General features: G+C 40.6%; 1 protein-coding gene across 8 annotated transcripts in view; it reads left to right on the forward strand.

Annotated features, from left to right (window-relative positions):
- plxna4 (plexin A4) overlaps positions 1-17654 on the forward strand; it is a 245678-nt gene that overhangs the window by 186922 nt on the left and 41102 nt on the right. For all 8 annotated transcript variants that reach the window (XM_040144316.1, XM_040144371.1, XM_040144380.1 and 5 more), the window contains 11 exons: positions 591-791; positions 1671-1767; positions 3589-3779; positions 9325-9476; positions 10765-10888; positions 12243-12379; positions 12931-13098; positions 13444-13537; positions 15495-15734; positions 16273-16419; positions 17283-17517. In XM_040144316.1, the coding sequence (XP_040000250.1) occupies positions 591-791; positions 1671-1767; positions 3589-3779; positions 9325-9476; positions 10765-10888; positions 12243-12379; positions 12931-13098; positions 13444-13537; positions 15495-15734; positions 16273-16419; positions 17283-17517 (1786 nt within the window). The remainder of the gene's footprint in view (positions 1-590; positions 792-1670; positions 1768-3588; positions 3780-9324; positions 9477-10764; positions 10889-12242; positions 12380-12930; positions 13099-13443; positions 13538-15494; positions 15735-16272; positions 16420-17282; positions 17518-17654) is intronic.

Consider the following 17654-nt stretch of genomic DNA (forward strand, 5'->3'; position numbering starts at 1 on the left):
TTGCTCAAACTAGTCAGTTTTATAGGGTGGGATTATGTATTTGTAATTAGTCCAGAATTTCATGACTAGATGAACTCCTCTCATCATCTGAGGATCATCTGGAATAGATCAGCAATCTGATATGAATTAATTTATCTGAGGTGCCAAAACTGGCATCACAGATAAGATCAGTATCTGCATAGTTGAAATGACTTCATGATGTTTTACACCATAAGGCTATTGTAGTTTGAACCCCCCCGACCCATCTGTCTGAGTGGTCTTTTGCATAGGAAGTATGGCATATGAAGAGCCAAATTTACTTTGTGAAAGTGAATCTCACATGGAATTTGTTGTCTTGCTAACATTTAGCCATTCTTCCATTAAAATGCATAACAGGGGATGTGTACTTCATTGCATGCCACAGATGACTGCACTTTTAATAACACTCAGGTGCAGAATGCATCTGAAGCAAGCTCCAAAAGGCCTGGTTAATCTAAAACTCAACATAGTAACATTAATCCAGTTGCAATTATGCATTAGACCCACTGAGAAGACCCGAGAAGATCTGCAGTGAGTCACTATGCTTCCTTGTCTCTTTGTCGCTCTTCCAGGGGTGTCCCCAGTTACTGCCTGCAGAGAGGATCCTGGTTCCAGTCAATGTGGTGAAGCCCATTACACTGCGGGCAAAGAACCTCCCCCAGCCCCAGTCTGGTCAGAGGGGTTACGAATGTCTGCTGACCATCCAGGGAAACGAGCACCGAGTTCCTGCCCTGCGCTTCAATAGCTCTTCAGTGCAATGTCAGAACACATCGGTAAGGAGTGTGTGTGTGTGTGTGTGTGCGCGCGCGCGCGCCAGGTTCTGTGACCACCATCATTGACCACCAGCCCCCCACACACCAACACAATCTCTATAAAGACGCCCCATTTCTATAAAGTTTTCCTATAAAAGTGACCATAATACTTTTTTGATCCCTGTCATGCACAGACAGCCGCACGCACACACACTCATTCCAGCTGAGGTATTTTTGCTCTACTAGCGAGACAGTGGGTAGATGAGACAAGAGCCTGACTTTGTTTCACCTACACAACCATCTCTGCAATCAGGTTCCATTCACTGACTGAATGATCCATTGACAGCAATGAAAGAATGACATGAAAAAGGCTTTATGCTGGTATTGATGCTAATCATCGGTTGATACAATAACATCTCATTTTCCTGTCTATCTTCATCACTCTGCGTGTATGTGTCATTGTCTGCGTGTAGAGATGTCTGTGGGTTTTGTGTCTATAATCACAGTACAATCCAAATATTGTACTTTGATTGAGCAGTGAAGGAGGGAAACTGTAATTTAGCGGAAAATTATTATTCTAGCATCAACCCTCCATGCTGCTGGTGTTACAGAACCAAATGAAAAATAATCTCCTCTTTGAAAGCTCTCTGGTGTGTATAGTGTGTGGTTGTGAGTTCCGTGTGTGTGTGTGTGTGTGAGAGAGTTCATGTGTGTATTCATTGTGTGTATAGCCACCTGTTGATGATGTGTTTTACATTCAAAAGAGTGTTGTGATACTCGAGGCTTTTGGACTTGGAGATAATAGACAGTTTAAAGCAGCTCAACAGCTTCTCTCTAAATCTTTCTCTCACATGCTCTCTTCCCCATCGTTCCTTCCCTCTGTGGTTGCCATGGTGATAGTATTTCTATGATGGGATGGAGATGAGCAGTCTTCCTGTGGAGCTGACCGTCATCTGGAACGGAGATTTCAGCATTGACAACCCCGCCCACAATAAAGGTGAGCGTGCACAGAGTCGTGTGTATACTTAACTGCATGCACACCCACACAAACATATACACACACACTTGAATCCATATCAGGTTTTTCCATAGTTGTCACAGTATCTTAGGAAACCACAGACTCATATAGTCGACATAGTCTCTGATAAACTCTAATTTACACACATACATAGACATACACACAAACACACACACACACACACACACACACACACACACACACACACACACACACACACACACACACACACACACACACACACACAGTAAAGCTGCTGCCTCCCCATTGTTGGCCTTGGAACTGGTCTCCATGGCAACAGGCGGGCGGTGTGCTGAGGTGCAGCATCCATCCCCTGATGTTGGTGTGTAGAGTGGTTAACTTTAACACATCCTCTGTTATGTTTTACTTCTCTAGGTCTCTCTTTCCCCTCCCTGTCCTTCTGTTTCCATCGGTCTGTCCTGCACGTCACTGTTGTCTGTCTGTGCCACACTCTAAATTCCATTTTCTTGCCCCTTCATTCCTCTATTATTTCTTTTCATCTGTTTCTCTTATTTGCTCTGTCAACACCTCTCCGGGAGTTTGGCAATCTATCACCAATCTCTTTCACCATTGCCTCTCTCCTCCCTTCATTTCATTTTTCTCATCTCAGCAATTCAACGTGCTTTATTAGCATGCATTTCAGAAGAGCAATATTGGCAAAGCATATATGTACAGCTGAACAAAAATATGGTAATAAATAACTGACACATAATGAAAACTAAAATTATGAATCCAAGTAAGCAAAGCTAATTTATTATTCCAGGCTGGATTTATGGGCAAAGCAAGAGCTATACCATAAGATATATTTCTTTCTTTTTTTTTTCTATCGAACTCTCCATCTACTCATGGTATATGTGGAATGACAGCTCAGTGCTGAATTTTTAAGCAATCAGCTGCTGAACTAAATTCAGTTTGGCCACTGATGATCCACCACTGTGAGTTATCCATGCTGAGACAGGAAAACAGCAGCAAGCCAGGGGTTGTAGATCTCAGTCAGGGGAAAAACTAATTTTAACCAAAGGCAGCGGAGTCAAGCATAAAAAGTAAATTGTTAAAATGTGGATTATATGCCTACATAACACTGTGCTGTAAAGCAAAGCTTGTACAGTGTTTGTGTGTGTATACAGTTATGTGAATGTGTGTCAAAGTCAAATACAGTGTACAAAACATATCCTTGAGCATAAGTGTAGAATCAAAGAAGCAATAAAAGGTAGAGAAAGAGAGAGGGATGCTTGAACTGGAGATTCCTCCTCTATCCCCCTCCTACCTTTGTTTGCCTTTGGAGGAAGAAGCTCCTAGGGCAGCATTTGATGGACAGATCACACATGCATCTAATCACAATTAAAAAGAAAATGGCTGGCCAGTTGCCATGGAGATGATATGTTAAATGTGCAGTGGGTGAGCAGAGGCAAGAGGCAGCAGTGTAGAAAACTCAGAGAGGGGAGGGAGGGAGTATATAGAGATGATGATAGATGGAGAGATAATGAGACAAAGATATCAACGAATGTCTCTCTCAGAATGTTCAGTTTGTTGTTCGCATGTTCAAACAGCGGCTGACAGATGCTGAGAGGTATGTGTACACAACCCAAAATGTAGTTTGTTGTGTGTTTTAAGGTGTTTGTCCATCATTTTAGAGGCTTTTGCCCAAAATAAATTTACATGCATTTACAGTTCTGTAATCATTTGTACAAAGGTTGTTCACTCGAGTTCTCTACTCTTTCTCCCTCTGTCATTACCTACTTCCCTCTTCCTTCCCTTTCTTTCCTCCTTCCTCCACAGTCCATCTGTACAAGTGTGATGCCCAGCGTGGAAGCTGTGGTTTGTGTCTGAAGGCAGACCCATTGTTTGGGTGTGTTTGGTGTAAAGGAGAGAACCGCTGCACCCTCAAGCAACATTGCCCCCACCCTGAGAACCAGTGGCTGGAGCACAATGGCATCAACAGCAAGTGCACCCACCCACGGATCACACAGGTGAGATACACATACCTGGAGACACATGCATCAGTGTCCACATATGTCCACAAATACAGTACATTCTTTACACATAATACATAAACACTTATAGTCCATAGGTCAAGCGATGCCCACTTTAATCTAAGTACTTTCTAACTAAAAGGGCAAACATATATACTTTAATTGCAGTGCACTAATAGGAACATATAGTCATCACTGCTGAGACCATGTGGCAGTTAGATCATTTCAACGTAATGGCAGAGGCTGAGTCACCACCAACTATTCACTCTGACAGCATTTCTGAGAACAACATATTTTACACCTTCTTACAGTGCAGTTACACATCTCAGTCATCAAAAAGTTTCAACGATAATGATATACCAGAATCACAATAACAGCAATCATCTGAATAGGCATTTTAGATGTCTTTTCTCAAAACTGTAAGTGGGACAGTGGTTATTTTTGATGGAATTTCCTACCTTTACTCCTCCTCAATGTACTAACACTCAGATAGTCCGTGTTAGACCTAGAAAGAGACACTTGCTAATTATCAATCAACTCTGCACAGATGTTCACACAAACTCCCACTTAACCCAGCATGCTCCTGAAAACAACAAACACTGTGTGAGGCAAATAGACTTGACCTGTTGACCAAGATAAAATATAGCAATAGCAATATAAAAGGGGAAATATTGGGAAAGATAAGGTGAGATGAAGGATAAGAGGATACAAAGGAAAGATGGATGGAAAGATGCCCAGATAAAGGGAGAGGAGGATGGATTAGGTTTACATGAAAGAGAGGTGTGGTGATGAATGGGTCAACTGAGCCAGAATAGAGTCACAAGAGGCTGAAGGGGTGGAAGAATGATGGATGTTAGGGGTCCTCTCTGCATCCTTTTCCCAAGGAGGGCCGTTAGGAGCACATGGTGCCTGACTAGAGTAGAGAGGATGAAGCAAACCGTGAATAAAAAAGACAGAGAAGGGAATCCCCTTTGGTGTCCTGGGGAGTGATAGGTTTGGACAGAGAGAGGGAAGAGGGATACAGGAATGGAAGAGTAATCCCTTCTCTGGTTTCCACTCCGTACAGCGTCCTAGAGACACTAGCGTACAGATAAGTAAGTCACCTTGATGGATATTTGGTGAAAGCAACAACATATACCTGATAGTTTCTTGTAACCTTGGATGCACCATGAACCTGATTATTTTAAGCAAGAAAGGAGAGTCAGACAGGAGAAGAAGAGAGAAGTATGGAATTTTTGGACTACAAGGACATAGAAATCTCCAAAACAGTGGACTTAATTACTTGACCTTCTCTTCTTTTCATTGATAACCTAAACCATTGTGATTACTTTTATCCAGGAAAAATCAAATCAACTCTTGAGGAAGGTGATGAAAAGTTGGTGATATTTTGTCCCCTGTTCCATTTATTAAAGAGTCTGGATAAGTCAGGTGCACTCTGTTGTTCCTCCACTCTAGTGTTTGTCTTCACCCTGAACAGTGGATTTATTCGTGGAGATGGGCCCTGTATTTCTCTTTACATTCCTGAAGCTGCAGCAGGGACATATTGCAGCCTTCTCACGTCCCCCATAAAAACTGTCAGTGGGTGAGAAGTGAGGACTTTTCCAAGACGACCAGGGCCCTAATGCATTCTAATACGCTTCATTATAATGACATCTCCCATCAACAATATGAGAGGGAGAGACTCACATAGAAAGAGGGAAAAAGAAAGGGTGAGAGAGGAGAAGTGATTAAGTGTTTGCCTCTACCCAACCGTCAATTATCTTGTCAAAGTCACAAATCTAATCAACGCCTCATTGCGTCTCTCCCTCTCTCTCTTTCATTCTTTTGCTCCTTCCTTCTCCTTCAATATTTCTCTTTAAGTCTTCCTCCCTCTCCATCCTCCATATTCGCTAGTAAATGGAGAGCGACGATGCAATGTGTGCAATCTTTTTAATTGCATGTATTGTAACCCCATTCCCACAAGGCTCTTTTTTCATTAAGGTATCAGCAGGGAGCATTAGTAATCAGAGACATTGAACCATATGATACTGATAATCTCCGACATGACAGCCACAAGACTTGTTGTGCATGACCTGGATTGAGCCTGCCTCTGTCATTCGATTGGCTAGTTCCTTTCAAGCACAACTACTTCAATTTAATTCACTTCTTTGAAAAATAATCAAATAGACAAATTAAAATCTTTTGATACACACGTAGTAGTAGCATAAGGATTATCATACTACAAAATACAAGAGCTTCTAGCCATGAGATAAGGCCAAACACACACACTATCAGAACTCTACCTACGAACACCACAGGGGGTCACACAGCTGAGTATAAACTGAGCAGTAAAACAATGAGTCTCACAGCCTCAGTGAAAATCCTTGGGATCCCAGTCCTTGGGATCATTGTTTTTCAGAGGAATGGTGACACAGTACCATTAAAGCTGGGCCCATGCCTGTAGCATGGAGGACTTCTGCAGAGACAGATACAGACTAGTCTATCTCCGTATCTAACATCCATCCATCTGGGCTGGCCCGATGATTTGTACGCACACACTCACTGGCCACAAAGTAATTGTGTGAGTAAAGCGTTGATGGATGTCGGAACCTCCTCATCAGCAATGAGAGATGTAACTGATAAATCATAGGACAGTGATTACTGCAAAGATGTCACCTAATATCACTTTTTAGGTTAATCTTGTGTAATAGATTTTTGAGAACTTCAGTGAATACAGGATTGAGAAATGACAGTGCCTCGACCCTGAGTCTTGACCCCTTAGCTGTCACTGGTGCTATTATTTTGTTGTTTATGGTTTCTTTTCTGCAGCCGTCTCTCCCATCCCCCCACCCTTCAAAAATGTAATTTTTTCTAAGAGTTACATAATGCGAGAATAGAAGCACTTAACGCTCATCACCAATGAGAGTGAAAAAAAATCATAATAAATAGCTGTCTTTCTTCTCCTGTTTGTCCTTCTAAACTCTAGTATTGCTTTTGAAGAGCGCATTTGTCAATACAATGGTTAAAGAAGAACCAAAACACTGATATCATTTTGGCTAAAATATGCTTGAGTAGGAGTTTATTGTCAGACACTTCTGAACTGTCATTCCTACTTAGCCACACTCATGATAACACTGCTTTACAACATGAATATACTGTGCACTGCTGTGGATCTGTTTTACACTCCAAATGATTTGACATGCTCATTTATGCATTTGTAGATACATAGCAAACAAAGTCTCCATTTAAAATAATGGCCTCTAAAGCTAAAAACTGAAATCAAGATACAGTATGGACCATGGGTTAAGAGACGTGTTGGCGACATCAAACAGGAGAGACAGATTATGTTAATACATTAAAATATTTTTTTTTAATCTTGATAAAGAAATTTGAGTCTATGGGAAGTATATGGTGCACAGCATTGTACTGATATTAGAGACTTACTGCAGCCGTCATAAACCTTTTTACTGTACTGTAAAGTTCAGTGGTATTAAGTCCCAATTACATGCTTACCATGTCAAAAAGCATTTATGTAATTTTTTTCAGGAATTTTGTTGATATTAAATGCAATTAATACATTTGAGTTTTTGAGTAGAGAAAAAAAATATTTTTGACAAATTTTATAAAATAATCATGAGGCACAAGAGACAAAGAGAGGGAAACAAATCAAGAGGTGTCATTTATATCATACCTTTACTTTTATTACTTTTACTCATCTACAATTTACACATCTAGAAATTTATCGATTTGGATTTTACCCACCTCTCACATTCTTCTGCTCAGTCACACCTTATCTTGTCATTTGCGCTGGACCCCATTCCAAATGACCTCCTCCAAGCCATATCTCACACCATTGTGCCAGCAATCACACCTATGATAAATGCTTGACTGGGTTTGGGAACATTTCCAACTGCATTCAAACAGACTTGGGTAACTCCTCTGCTCAAAAAGCCTTCACTCGACCCTGCTCAAGTTGAGAACTATCGAAGGGTTTGGTTACTTCCATTCTTATCTAAGGCTCTCGAAAAGGCGCTTTTCAAACAGGTCTCAGAACTCTCTCACAGAAAGCCCTCTTGATCCAAATCAGTCATGCTGAAACAGCTCTGTTGTCCATGACAGGTGCCCAAAGGGTAGCCAGAGGTGCAGCTCAGTCCTCAATCCTTATTTTGTTGGCCCTATCAGCAGGAGGCTTGCCTTTGACATGGTTCACCATGTCAAAGGCAAGCCTCCTACTATCTGTAATCTCCTTCATGGGCATCTTCGGAAGGCGCTTTCTTCAGTGCGTCATGGCAAGGACATACGTCTGTATCCCATCCCCTCCCCACAGGGGGGCCCCAAGGCTAAGTGCTGGGGCCCTTTCTCTATGCAATATATGCCACCTCCTAGGGTCCAATTATCCGCTCGCATGGCTTCTCATATCACTGCTACACAACAGCACCCAACAATGTCTATCAATCCCACCAGATGATCCCACGGACTCGGCGCACATCTGGGCTTGTCTGTCAGACATGTCCACATGGATGAAGGAATGCCATGCTCAACTAAACCTCTCTAAGAGTGAACTCTTAGTAACCCTGGCCAATCAGTCTCTCCATCAAAATATCTATCAAAATCGCCTGTTCATCTCTTGCCCCAACAAAGGTCGCAAGAAACCTGGGTGTCATGTTTGATCCAAAGCTATCCTTCTCTGACCATGTTGCATCTGTCTCCCAGTCATGTCACTTTTCACTATACAACATAAGAAAAATCAGGCCTTACATGACTCAGTACGCCACCCATCTCTTGGTACAAGCCATGCTTATCTCTTGCCTCGACTATTGCAGTGCCCTTCTAGCGGGCCTCCCTTCATGCATAGTGAAACCCTTATGGTCCAGAAAGCGGCGGCACATCTGGTTTTCAATCAGCCTAAAAAGGCACGTCACTCAGCTGCTCATTTACCACCACTGGCTACCGATTGACACCGAAATCAAATTCAGGTCACTAATGGTTGCCTACAGGGTGACCTCTGGGTCTGCACCTATCTACGTGAACTCAAGCATGCAGGTTCATGCTCCTTCAAGGTCACTGCGTTCTTCCAAGGAACATCATCTGGTATTGCCATCCCTGAACACAAGGAAATCACAGTCCAGACTGTTCTCGTTTCTGGCTCCCCAATGGTGGAACAAGCTACCAAATGTTATCAGAGCAGGGGCATCCCTCCCTATCTTCACGAATATCTTGAAGACTCATCTCTTCCAAGAGCACTTCCTCTTCTAACACCTCTATCACCCTAACATGCCTAACTAGCACTTACTGTGCACTTTCAGAGCATTTCTTTACCTGATTCTTCTTGCTCTTTGTCTTATCGAACAGATTAGTTACTTAGTACTTAATTCAAGGTCTCCTACTGTACTGAAGCTTTAGTGTCCCTCACTTGTAAGTTGCTTTGGATAAAAAAAGCCTGCCAAATGTGTATATGTAATGTAATGCAAAATGTGTTATGCAATGTACTAATGCTTGTTGTTTAGGTCAATAAACAAAATCACATCTCCAAAATCATCAGTCTAGATTTGAATCTCAACAGATCACCCCTCTCCGGGGTCCCAGGGAGGGCGGCACGCTCGTGACTATCCGTGGTGAGAACCTGGGACTGGAGTTCAAAGAGATTCAGGGTAACGTGAAGGTGGCCGAAGTGGATTGCACCCCTATACGCGAGGGCTACATCCCTGCCGAACAGTAAGGCATATTTTACAGTGATGACTGATTCTAAAACATTGGCTGTACTAAGTAATAAATAGCACATGCTCACCTTTTCACTCTCAATTTAAATTCCTGGAGAGAAATTAGTCCCATTTGAGGCAGCAGCCAGTTTATAGTAGCTATTCATAGCATATATACTGATAATTACAGGTTGTAATGATCTTTGCTGCACAGTAATTTACCATTCTGTCAACCTAAATGTAGATATTATTTATGAATGTACTCCTTTCCAGCTGCACCAGAACCATGGGGAGAAATCAAACTATAATTTCAAACAGTAACAAAACTAAATCGTGAATTCAGCATAGTTGTTCTGCTCTTGCCATAATCCCATTGAAAGCGCTTTGACCACAGCTGAACACTACATGGCCTACAGGGAACAAGACACTTGAGTCACACACAGCTACAACACTGCGTTACCTGTGTTACCCACACAACAGAGCTATAACAAGTCAGCCTGACCAACTGATCATGAGTCAGAGTACTCACCTCAGGGTGTTTATGTGCATGTTTGTCTGTATGTGTAAGGCAGAAAGAGAGAAAATGAGTGAGTAAAATAAGACTAAGACATGACTAATGCTAAATTGGACTAATCCCTAGACCAGAAGAAATTGGAATTTGATTTAACTTCAAGTCACAGCAGTGAACATACAGTACAAGAGACTTGTGTACTGCTGAGGGCAATAGAGAACAACTCAGGTCTCCATATTTCATAGTAGCACATTCACACACACAAGCACACATAGTCCCATAATCATTCTAAAAAGTTCGAGAGGTTACATTTAGTTGGCATTTGAGTTTAATCCAGCGCTTTCGTTCCTTACAGGTGGCGTTTATCAAATTATTTTAAACTAGTTTAAAGCCGGCTTATCAACAGACCCAGTGCTTCTTCTGCTAAGAACGTAAGTTGTGTGCCAGCACTTTCCAAGCAAATGCTGACCAAGCAGAAAAGGTAGCTGTATATGAGGTCATATTAAAAACGATAGAGACTTTTTCCTTTACTCCCACAAGTTGGCAGTGCGCGGGAGGTGAAGCTGCTGCAAGATAATACATTATTTTATTGAGGTTTTAACACAGGGTTGGATCAATTCTTATTACATAATCTGCTCTGCATTTGGTGGCAAGGTGATCTGCAGCAGGGTTTTCCAGAAGTTGTTGCATATGCATTTTTGTGTGTGGCACATATATTTTGGTGTGTATGTATGTGCATCTCAATGGGTTGTTTTCTTACATATCCCACAGTAATGCCAATGTGTGTTTCCAGGATTGTTTGTGAGATGGGTAAAGCAGAGAAGAGCCAGTATACTGGTAATGTGCAGGTCTGTGTGGGGGTTGGAGAATGCAGACCAGAATTCATGGCAAAATCCTCCAAGTACTACTACTTTGTGGTGAGTCTCTCTTTTGAACTCTTGTTCTTTTTTTATAAACATTTAGAATTTTTAAACATAAAGGTTTTTGATGGCTAGAAAAGACTTTAGATGATGGAATTATTACGAACAGTGCTTTGTCTCTATGAGCAGGAAGGCAACCACACTGCATATGTCACCCATTGCATGTTAGAAACCTGCTGGTTGTTGGTCTGTGTTCTCACATACTGTATGTATACTGTATGTACATGTTGGTTTCCTTGTACTGTATACTTGGCTGTGATCTGACATGGTGTGTCTCGCCAAGGGTGGGTCCTCCTCTCAGCATTTCTCTATGCATGTGTCAGCAGTAAGACATGACTGGCAGTCAATAATGAGCACAGAATGAGAAAGAAACACTAATGGTTATTAAAAAAAAAATCTGCCATGAATATAGAAACATAATCATAACACAGTTGCTGTTTTCTTTCAACACTCACTCTAGACACAATTAATCAGAATCACTCACACATACTCACAGTCTGAAATAAATTTGCAGTTGTTGCCATAATGTACTCATTTTATGCAGTGTTATCATTTTTATTGCCATCCATTAATGGGTGCTGGCCAAGGTTTATTTCTCAATGGGGTTCTTGTGCAGGATTATATAATGTTAGGTCTAGATGTCACACTACACAGTAGGCTGGAGAAGGGCAGATGAACTGGAGGAGGTCTGACTTTAGTCCCAGCTTCCAGTGGACTACATCAGCTGCTGCTGTGTCACTTTAATTTGAAAGATTTCCATCAGAGTATAGTGTATGTAAATGGGATTAGTCAATTCAGGATTATATTAACACTCAGAGTTCTTTTTACCTGAGTATGCTCGTTCAGTAGATGTCTCCCACATTTTATGAAAACAAACCAATAGTTTAATCAGACGGGAGTAATTTCACTCATTTGTGTCTCAAACTCTAATTTGGAAATCATTTTCCTATTACTGAAGTAGGAAGGTTGTTTATGTTTATCAAGGAGTTATGACTGGACTAAGACTAAAGACAATGCATTGCATATTGTTTATTAAAACATATAGCTCTTGTTGTAGTAAATTAAAACAAAATAATAATGCAAACACAACTTTTTGTATACAAACCTGTACAGAGTCCCTCACATTTTCCAACTGTCTTATTTATTATCTGTACACTTAGAACAATTTTGCCCCTAGTTTGAATACTGCGTGACTCTGGTTCATCTTTACTGATCAATGTCTGTACCCTATACTTTTTTGGCAGTTTATGGTCTCTTGGGCATTTTAGCGTCATTTATTTTGTTAATTAAATTAACTTTGTTTTTACCCTCTGATTGACTTTTTACCTTATAACCTCTGCCCATTCTCCAGATCCCAAGGATTATCAACCTCAAGCCCAGCCGAGGGCCAGTCTCTGGAGGAACCATTGTCAACATCACCGGCAGCCACCTTGATGCTGGGAGCAATGTGTCAGTCATGTTGAAGGACCAGCCGTGCACTTATCTTAGGTTAGTGGGGAACAAGCCAGGACTGACGCTGCCATATACACTTAAGCAGTCCATTAACAGTTCAGTCAAAGTCAGTGTTAGTCAAACTATAGGAAGTAAACCCCTCCAATGATTAAATATCCTGGGAAGAAAAAATGGGGGTGATTAGTGAACGGTGTGTAGTTTTGTAATTATAAAGCTTCAAACTGTTAGAGATATTTAATTTTTTGCTTGGAAAATATAATTTTTAATGAATTAGAAATGGCATTTCTATACATTATTGGGAAAAAACAGTCAATAAATTTTCTATCGTTTTCAACTTAACCAAGCCACCATCTTAAATATTAGATTATGTTTTTTTTTAATCATTTAGTAGTCTGCGACAGCAGTGGTAAATAAGTAGACAGATGACTCCTGACTGTCGACACAATTTTAATACTGTATATTGTTCTATAAAGACCTATATTAGGTAACTACAATGTCTGCCCCCTTTGTCCATTTGGGCGGTCATACAGAATAACACCGACATAGCAGTTACACAAATCTAATGTTTCATCATATCATCACCTTAGGAGGGGTGGCCAATGGCTCACCTGCCGAACCCATGCTTCCCTACATGGCTATGGAAATGTGTCTGTGTCTGTGAGCATAGACAAGGCTCATCTCCAGAAAGACCTGCGTTTTGAGTATGTGGAGGATCCAACCATCACTAAGATTGAGCCTGAGTGGAGCATCTACAGGTATGGTAGAAAGCCACATTTGAGTTAACTTTTTTGACAACAGATATGGATGGATGCTATGGATCCTGGGATGGAGATCACCCACCTACACAGGTGCTTGTCAAAAAAAGACAAAAATGTCAGCAAATGAGGCCAGTCAACAAAAATCCCCCCCAAAAAAATAAAAAAAATTCAACAGCCACAATCAAATAATATATAGCCTGTGACATCATAATTTTGCATAGCAGTCAGAGCTAATGTCTATACATCAATAACACTCCCAGTGAGTAATTCATATTACTCTCTGTCAAAACAGTCTGGACTATCCCTATATCACTTGCTGTCAATCATTTTTCTCTCTTACAGTGGACACACCCCAGTGACAGTGACAGGAACTAACCTGGACATCATTCAGACCCCTCTCATCAGAGCCAAATACAACGGCCATGAGACACTCAATGTAAGTAATTGTAAACACAAACTGTGGATGATAACACCAACTGCAATGTGGTTGACCTTGGTAAAAAAATTAGTTTCTTTGTTTTTGTTTGTTTTTGTTTTTGTTTTGTTTTGTTCTATCGCTTTTATGTGTATGTACTTACGTTTTTGATGAGATGTTTGTTGTGCATTATACTGTATATATGCGTGTGATTTCAGTATTTGAAATTGTATTTTGTTTAATACATTTTTTGTTTTGGTCCAGCAGTCATAAATAAAGTAAAGTGACTGACTGAATTGAATTACCACAATGAATTATCTGCACCAGTGGTGTTTCTAAGTATGTATTTTCGCTTGGCAGCTTTGAAAGTCGGCCATTGTCAGTAATTTTTTTTTTTCCCAGAGCAAATCTAAATTCCTCAGTGCCACTTCTAGGTAAATGGGTCAAGGAAAAAACTCACTGAGAGGGCATAGTCAAAATCAACAGTTGAATTAAAATAAAATGTAGTAGTAGAGTTAATTCTGCAGTTGAATTAAAATAAAATGATGTAATTCCTCACTACTTTGTAACAATAGGGAAGTTTTGACACTGAACTAAAAACCAAAAAGATTGGCCATTATCAAATTCTTTTACCCTCTATCAGCCTTTTTCCTAGGGGAGGATAGATAAAGCCATATAAGGGTCTCTATGATCTGATTAAAAGAAGAAGGAGTAACAAAAGGCAGTAGTGCTATGTTTATGGTCCATTTGAGAATGAGCTTGCACCACATTTAACATCTGTGCTCATATGTCTTTTTACCGGGCTTTGTGTCTCAAGCTGCTATACTTTCAGCTGTATGCTGACAGATGATTTGCAGTTTTTGAAGGGTTTTTGTTTTGATTTTTTTTGTGTTTGTTTGTTTGATGGTTTTTTGCAGTTAACTTCCTACAGGTAAAGCATTACAGGATATGTGTGAGTGATGTCCTGAAGGCGTTGCAGGATTTGTCAGGTTTGATGTTCAAGGAGCCAATTACAGTGACAGGCAATAGTTTGAGTGGCTGCATGGCAGAGGTTACTGTGGAAATGTGAAATGTCTGTGAATGACACGGAAATGTCTGTGCTAAGACCTGTGCTAGTGGTTGATTTGTCAATGCCCTCACAGACAGAGAGGAATGGAGACATAAGAGGGATATTGAAGGGCGTGTGGCATGACGATGACCAGTTGGACAGTCTGTCCTTGTTTACAAAACTATCTTTGAGATATGAATAAAGAAAAATAATGAATTTAAATGACATCCCATGTCAAATGAGAGAGCACGTCAAAGACAAATCATAAAAAAACAAGAGTGAGAAAAGACACAAAAAATGTTTGAGACACTGTAATTGAGCAGGAAGGTTATATAGAGGAAGGTGAGTGAGTGAATGAGAATGTGTCAAAGACAGAAGAAAAGAACACAGGGAGGAATAACGGGACGGAGGATAAAGAAGTGATGAGAGAGTGGGGTTGTCTTTCTGGAGGGTAATGAAGGAAGGGTAAGATGTAGCTATCACTCCTGAATCTTAACTCATCAAAGCCTGATTATGGTGAGACTGCACAGGCTCTCTAACTGCACCTCATTTTGGGGCTATCTTTGAGGAAAATACTCCAACAGCTTCTCTTTGCACTTTCTGAAATAGAGGCGCTTCTAGTCTGAATTGAGTCTCCAGTGGGCTTAGTGAAATGTAAACCTGTGACTTAAAATATTCACACTAATGACTGTTGATGGGATGGCCTAGCATATAGTAAAGTGGGTGCATTTTTTCAAGTGCCGGTGAGGTGAGTGAGGTAATAGGGATCTTAGTCAAAAGTTTGGGTATGAAGTATATTGAGATCCATCCATGAAAAATTATGTTGATGATTGATATTTCTCTAGAAATGTAGTTTATTTCTTTGCTTCCACTAAACATTCCATTTTATTTGCAGAAGATATGCTCATTCATAAATATTTCTTCTCTCAGTTGTGCCAGGTGCTCAGCCCTACATCCATGCTGTGTCAAGCTCCAGAGCTCCCCATCAGCCTGGCCAGACAGCAAGACGTGCCTGAACGACCCGATGAGTTTGGCTTTAAACTGGATGACGTGCAGGCTCTGATGGCACTCAACACATCCAATTTTATTTACTACCCCAATCCTGAATTTGAACCACTCAGTGTGTCTGGGGTGCTAGAGCTTAAACCCGGCTCACCCATCATACTGAAGGTAGGAGGATGGATATCACTCACCCACATGCACTTACAATCTAGTATTATCAATTATCAATTTTCGTGGAATTGTATTATGATGATATTGTGTGAAGGATTCTGAGCTAATTATTGTTTAAAAAGTTACAATAAGATTTGTTTTACATGTCTGATGCAAAGCATTACAGCTCAGTGCATTACATATCAATGTAAATATCTGATTGTTTTATATGTGATTTTCCATTCTTCATAAATATGATTGATTGATTGATCATTGATTTGATCACACACTACAACACTACTTAATCATAGTATGATAATAAAAACACAATTCTAACAAAGTTAGACTTATACTAAATATACAGACAGCTCTACCTAATCATATTCATATCCATATCATACCTATCACTTGGTTTAATAATTGCAGACCATTACCCATATTGTCATGTAATTTTGAAGTATGATCAGTATAGATGTAAATACGTTTTTTGAGCTCTAACTCTTACCCTTCGCTGTAACAGTACAAATACTAATCATTTGAGAATTCTCTCCTGCAGGGACGGAACTTCCTTCCACCAACCAGCAGTGGAAATGGAAAGCTGAACTACACAGTTCTGATTGGAGAGAAGCCCTGTATGTTAACAGTGTCAGAAACCCAGCTGCTCTGTGAGTCCCCCAACCTGACGGGTCGACACAAGGTCCTGGTGAGTGATACAGCACATGGTCCACAAAGACGAGAGACACACCAGACACATGAAAGATAGGCAGGCTAGGGTTGAGAAGGCAGGCAGACCAAAAAGGGACTGGCAGTTTGAAAGACAGACAAACATTCCTTGTGTTGTTTTCTATCTATCTCCTTATCCACTTCCAGACAGACTACAACATTAATCCAATCAGCTGTGTGGTTCCTGTTACTGCCCACAAGCAGACAAAAGACAAACAAATAAGCCTTCAATAAGAGGGATTAGGACCCAAGCAAATTCAATAAAGATTCCATTTGTGGTTTAAAGAGAGACCACTTTGAACAAAGCACTTCCTGATGTTGCCACCTGGACGCAGTGTCATAGAAAGAGATGGACACATTACTGTAAAACAATTAGTAGATGCCCAAATAAACAGAAGTGTGTACAGATTGAAATCACAAATCGATATCTCTGTCTGCCTGAGCCTCGATCTTGGTTTTGAAGACAGAGAAATGCTTTAAAGACCTAAACGTAATTCACAGAGGAAATATTATGTTTAAAGTTTATAAATAACTGTGATGTGTTTTTCCTGAAGAATGCCGTACTTCCTTGTGCCTTTGATTGCCACTTGTTTCTCCCACTCTAAGAGTCAAAGTATTGAACCTTTTCCATGTGTTACTGCTGAAGTGATATTTAAGTGAAGCTGTTCTGTGATTATAGCTCTGGTATACTCAACCACTTGTCTCATCTTTTAAGTATCCACACAGGATACTAACATATGGCCCTTCTCTATGAAAAACTTTCAAGGAAGTAAATTGTGTATTTATGTATAGTTCATACATGCAGTAATTATAATCTGCCTCTTTATCTTTCATTATCGCAAGGCACGTGTGGGTGGTATCGAGTTTTCCCCAGGTGTGGTCCACATTACATCTGACAGCCCGCTCAGCAGCACTGCAATCATTGGCATTGCTGCAGCCGGCGCCCTGCTCATCCTCTTCATCGTGGTGGTGCTCATTGCCTACAAGCGCAAGTCTCGTGAGAGTGACCTTACCTTGAAGAGGCTGCAGATGCAGATGGACAACCTTGAGTCACGTGTGGCCCTGGAGTGCAAAGAGGGTAAGAGAGAGGTTTATATAGGTTTTGAATGTTTCTTCCTCAACAGAACAAACTTGCCACTTTGGAAATGTTCTAAACTCTTTGAACTATTTATGTACTGTGTTTAACCAAGCACACTCGTTCAGATCAAAATGTCA

This window comes from Xiphias gladius, chromosome 2 (genome assembly GCF_016859285.1).
Source record: "Xiphias gladius isolate SHS-SW01 ecotype Sanya breed wild chromosome 2, ASM1685928v1, whole genome shotgun sequence".
Classification (NCBI taxonomy): domain Eukaryota; kingdom Metazoa; phylum Chordata; class Actinopteri; order Istiophoriformes; family Xiphiidae; genus Xiphias; species Xiphias gladius.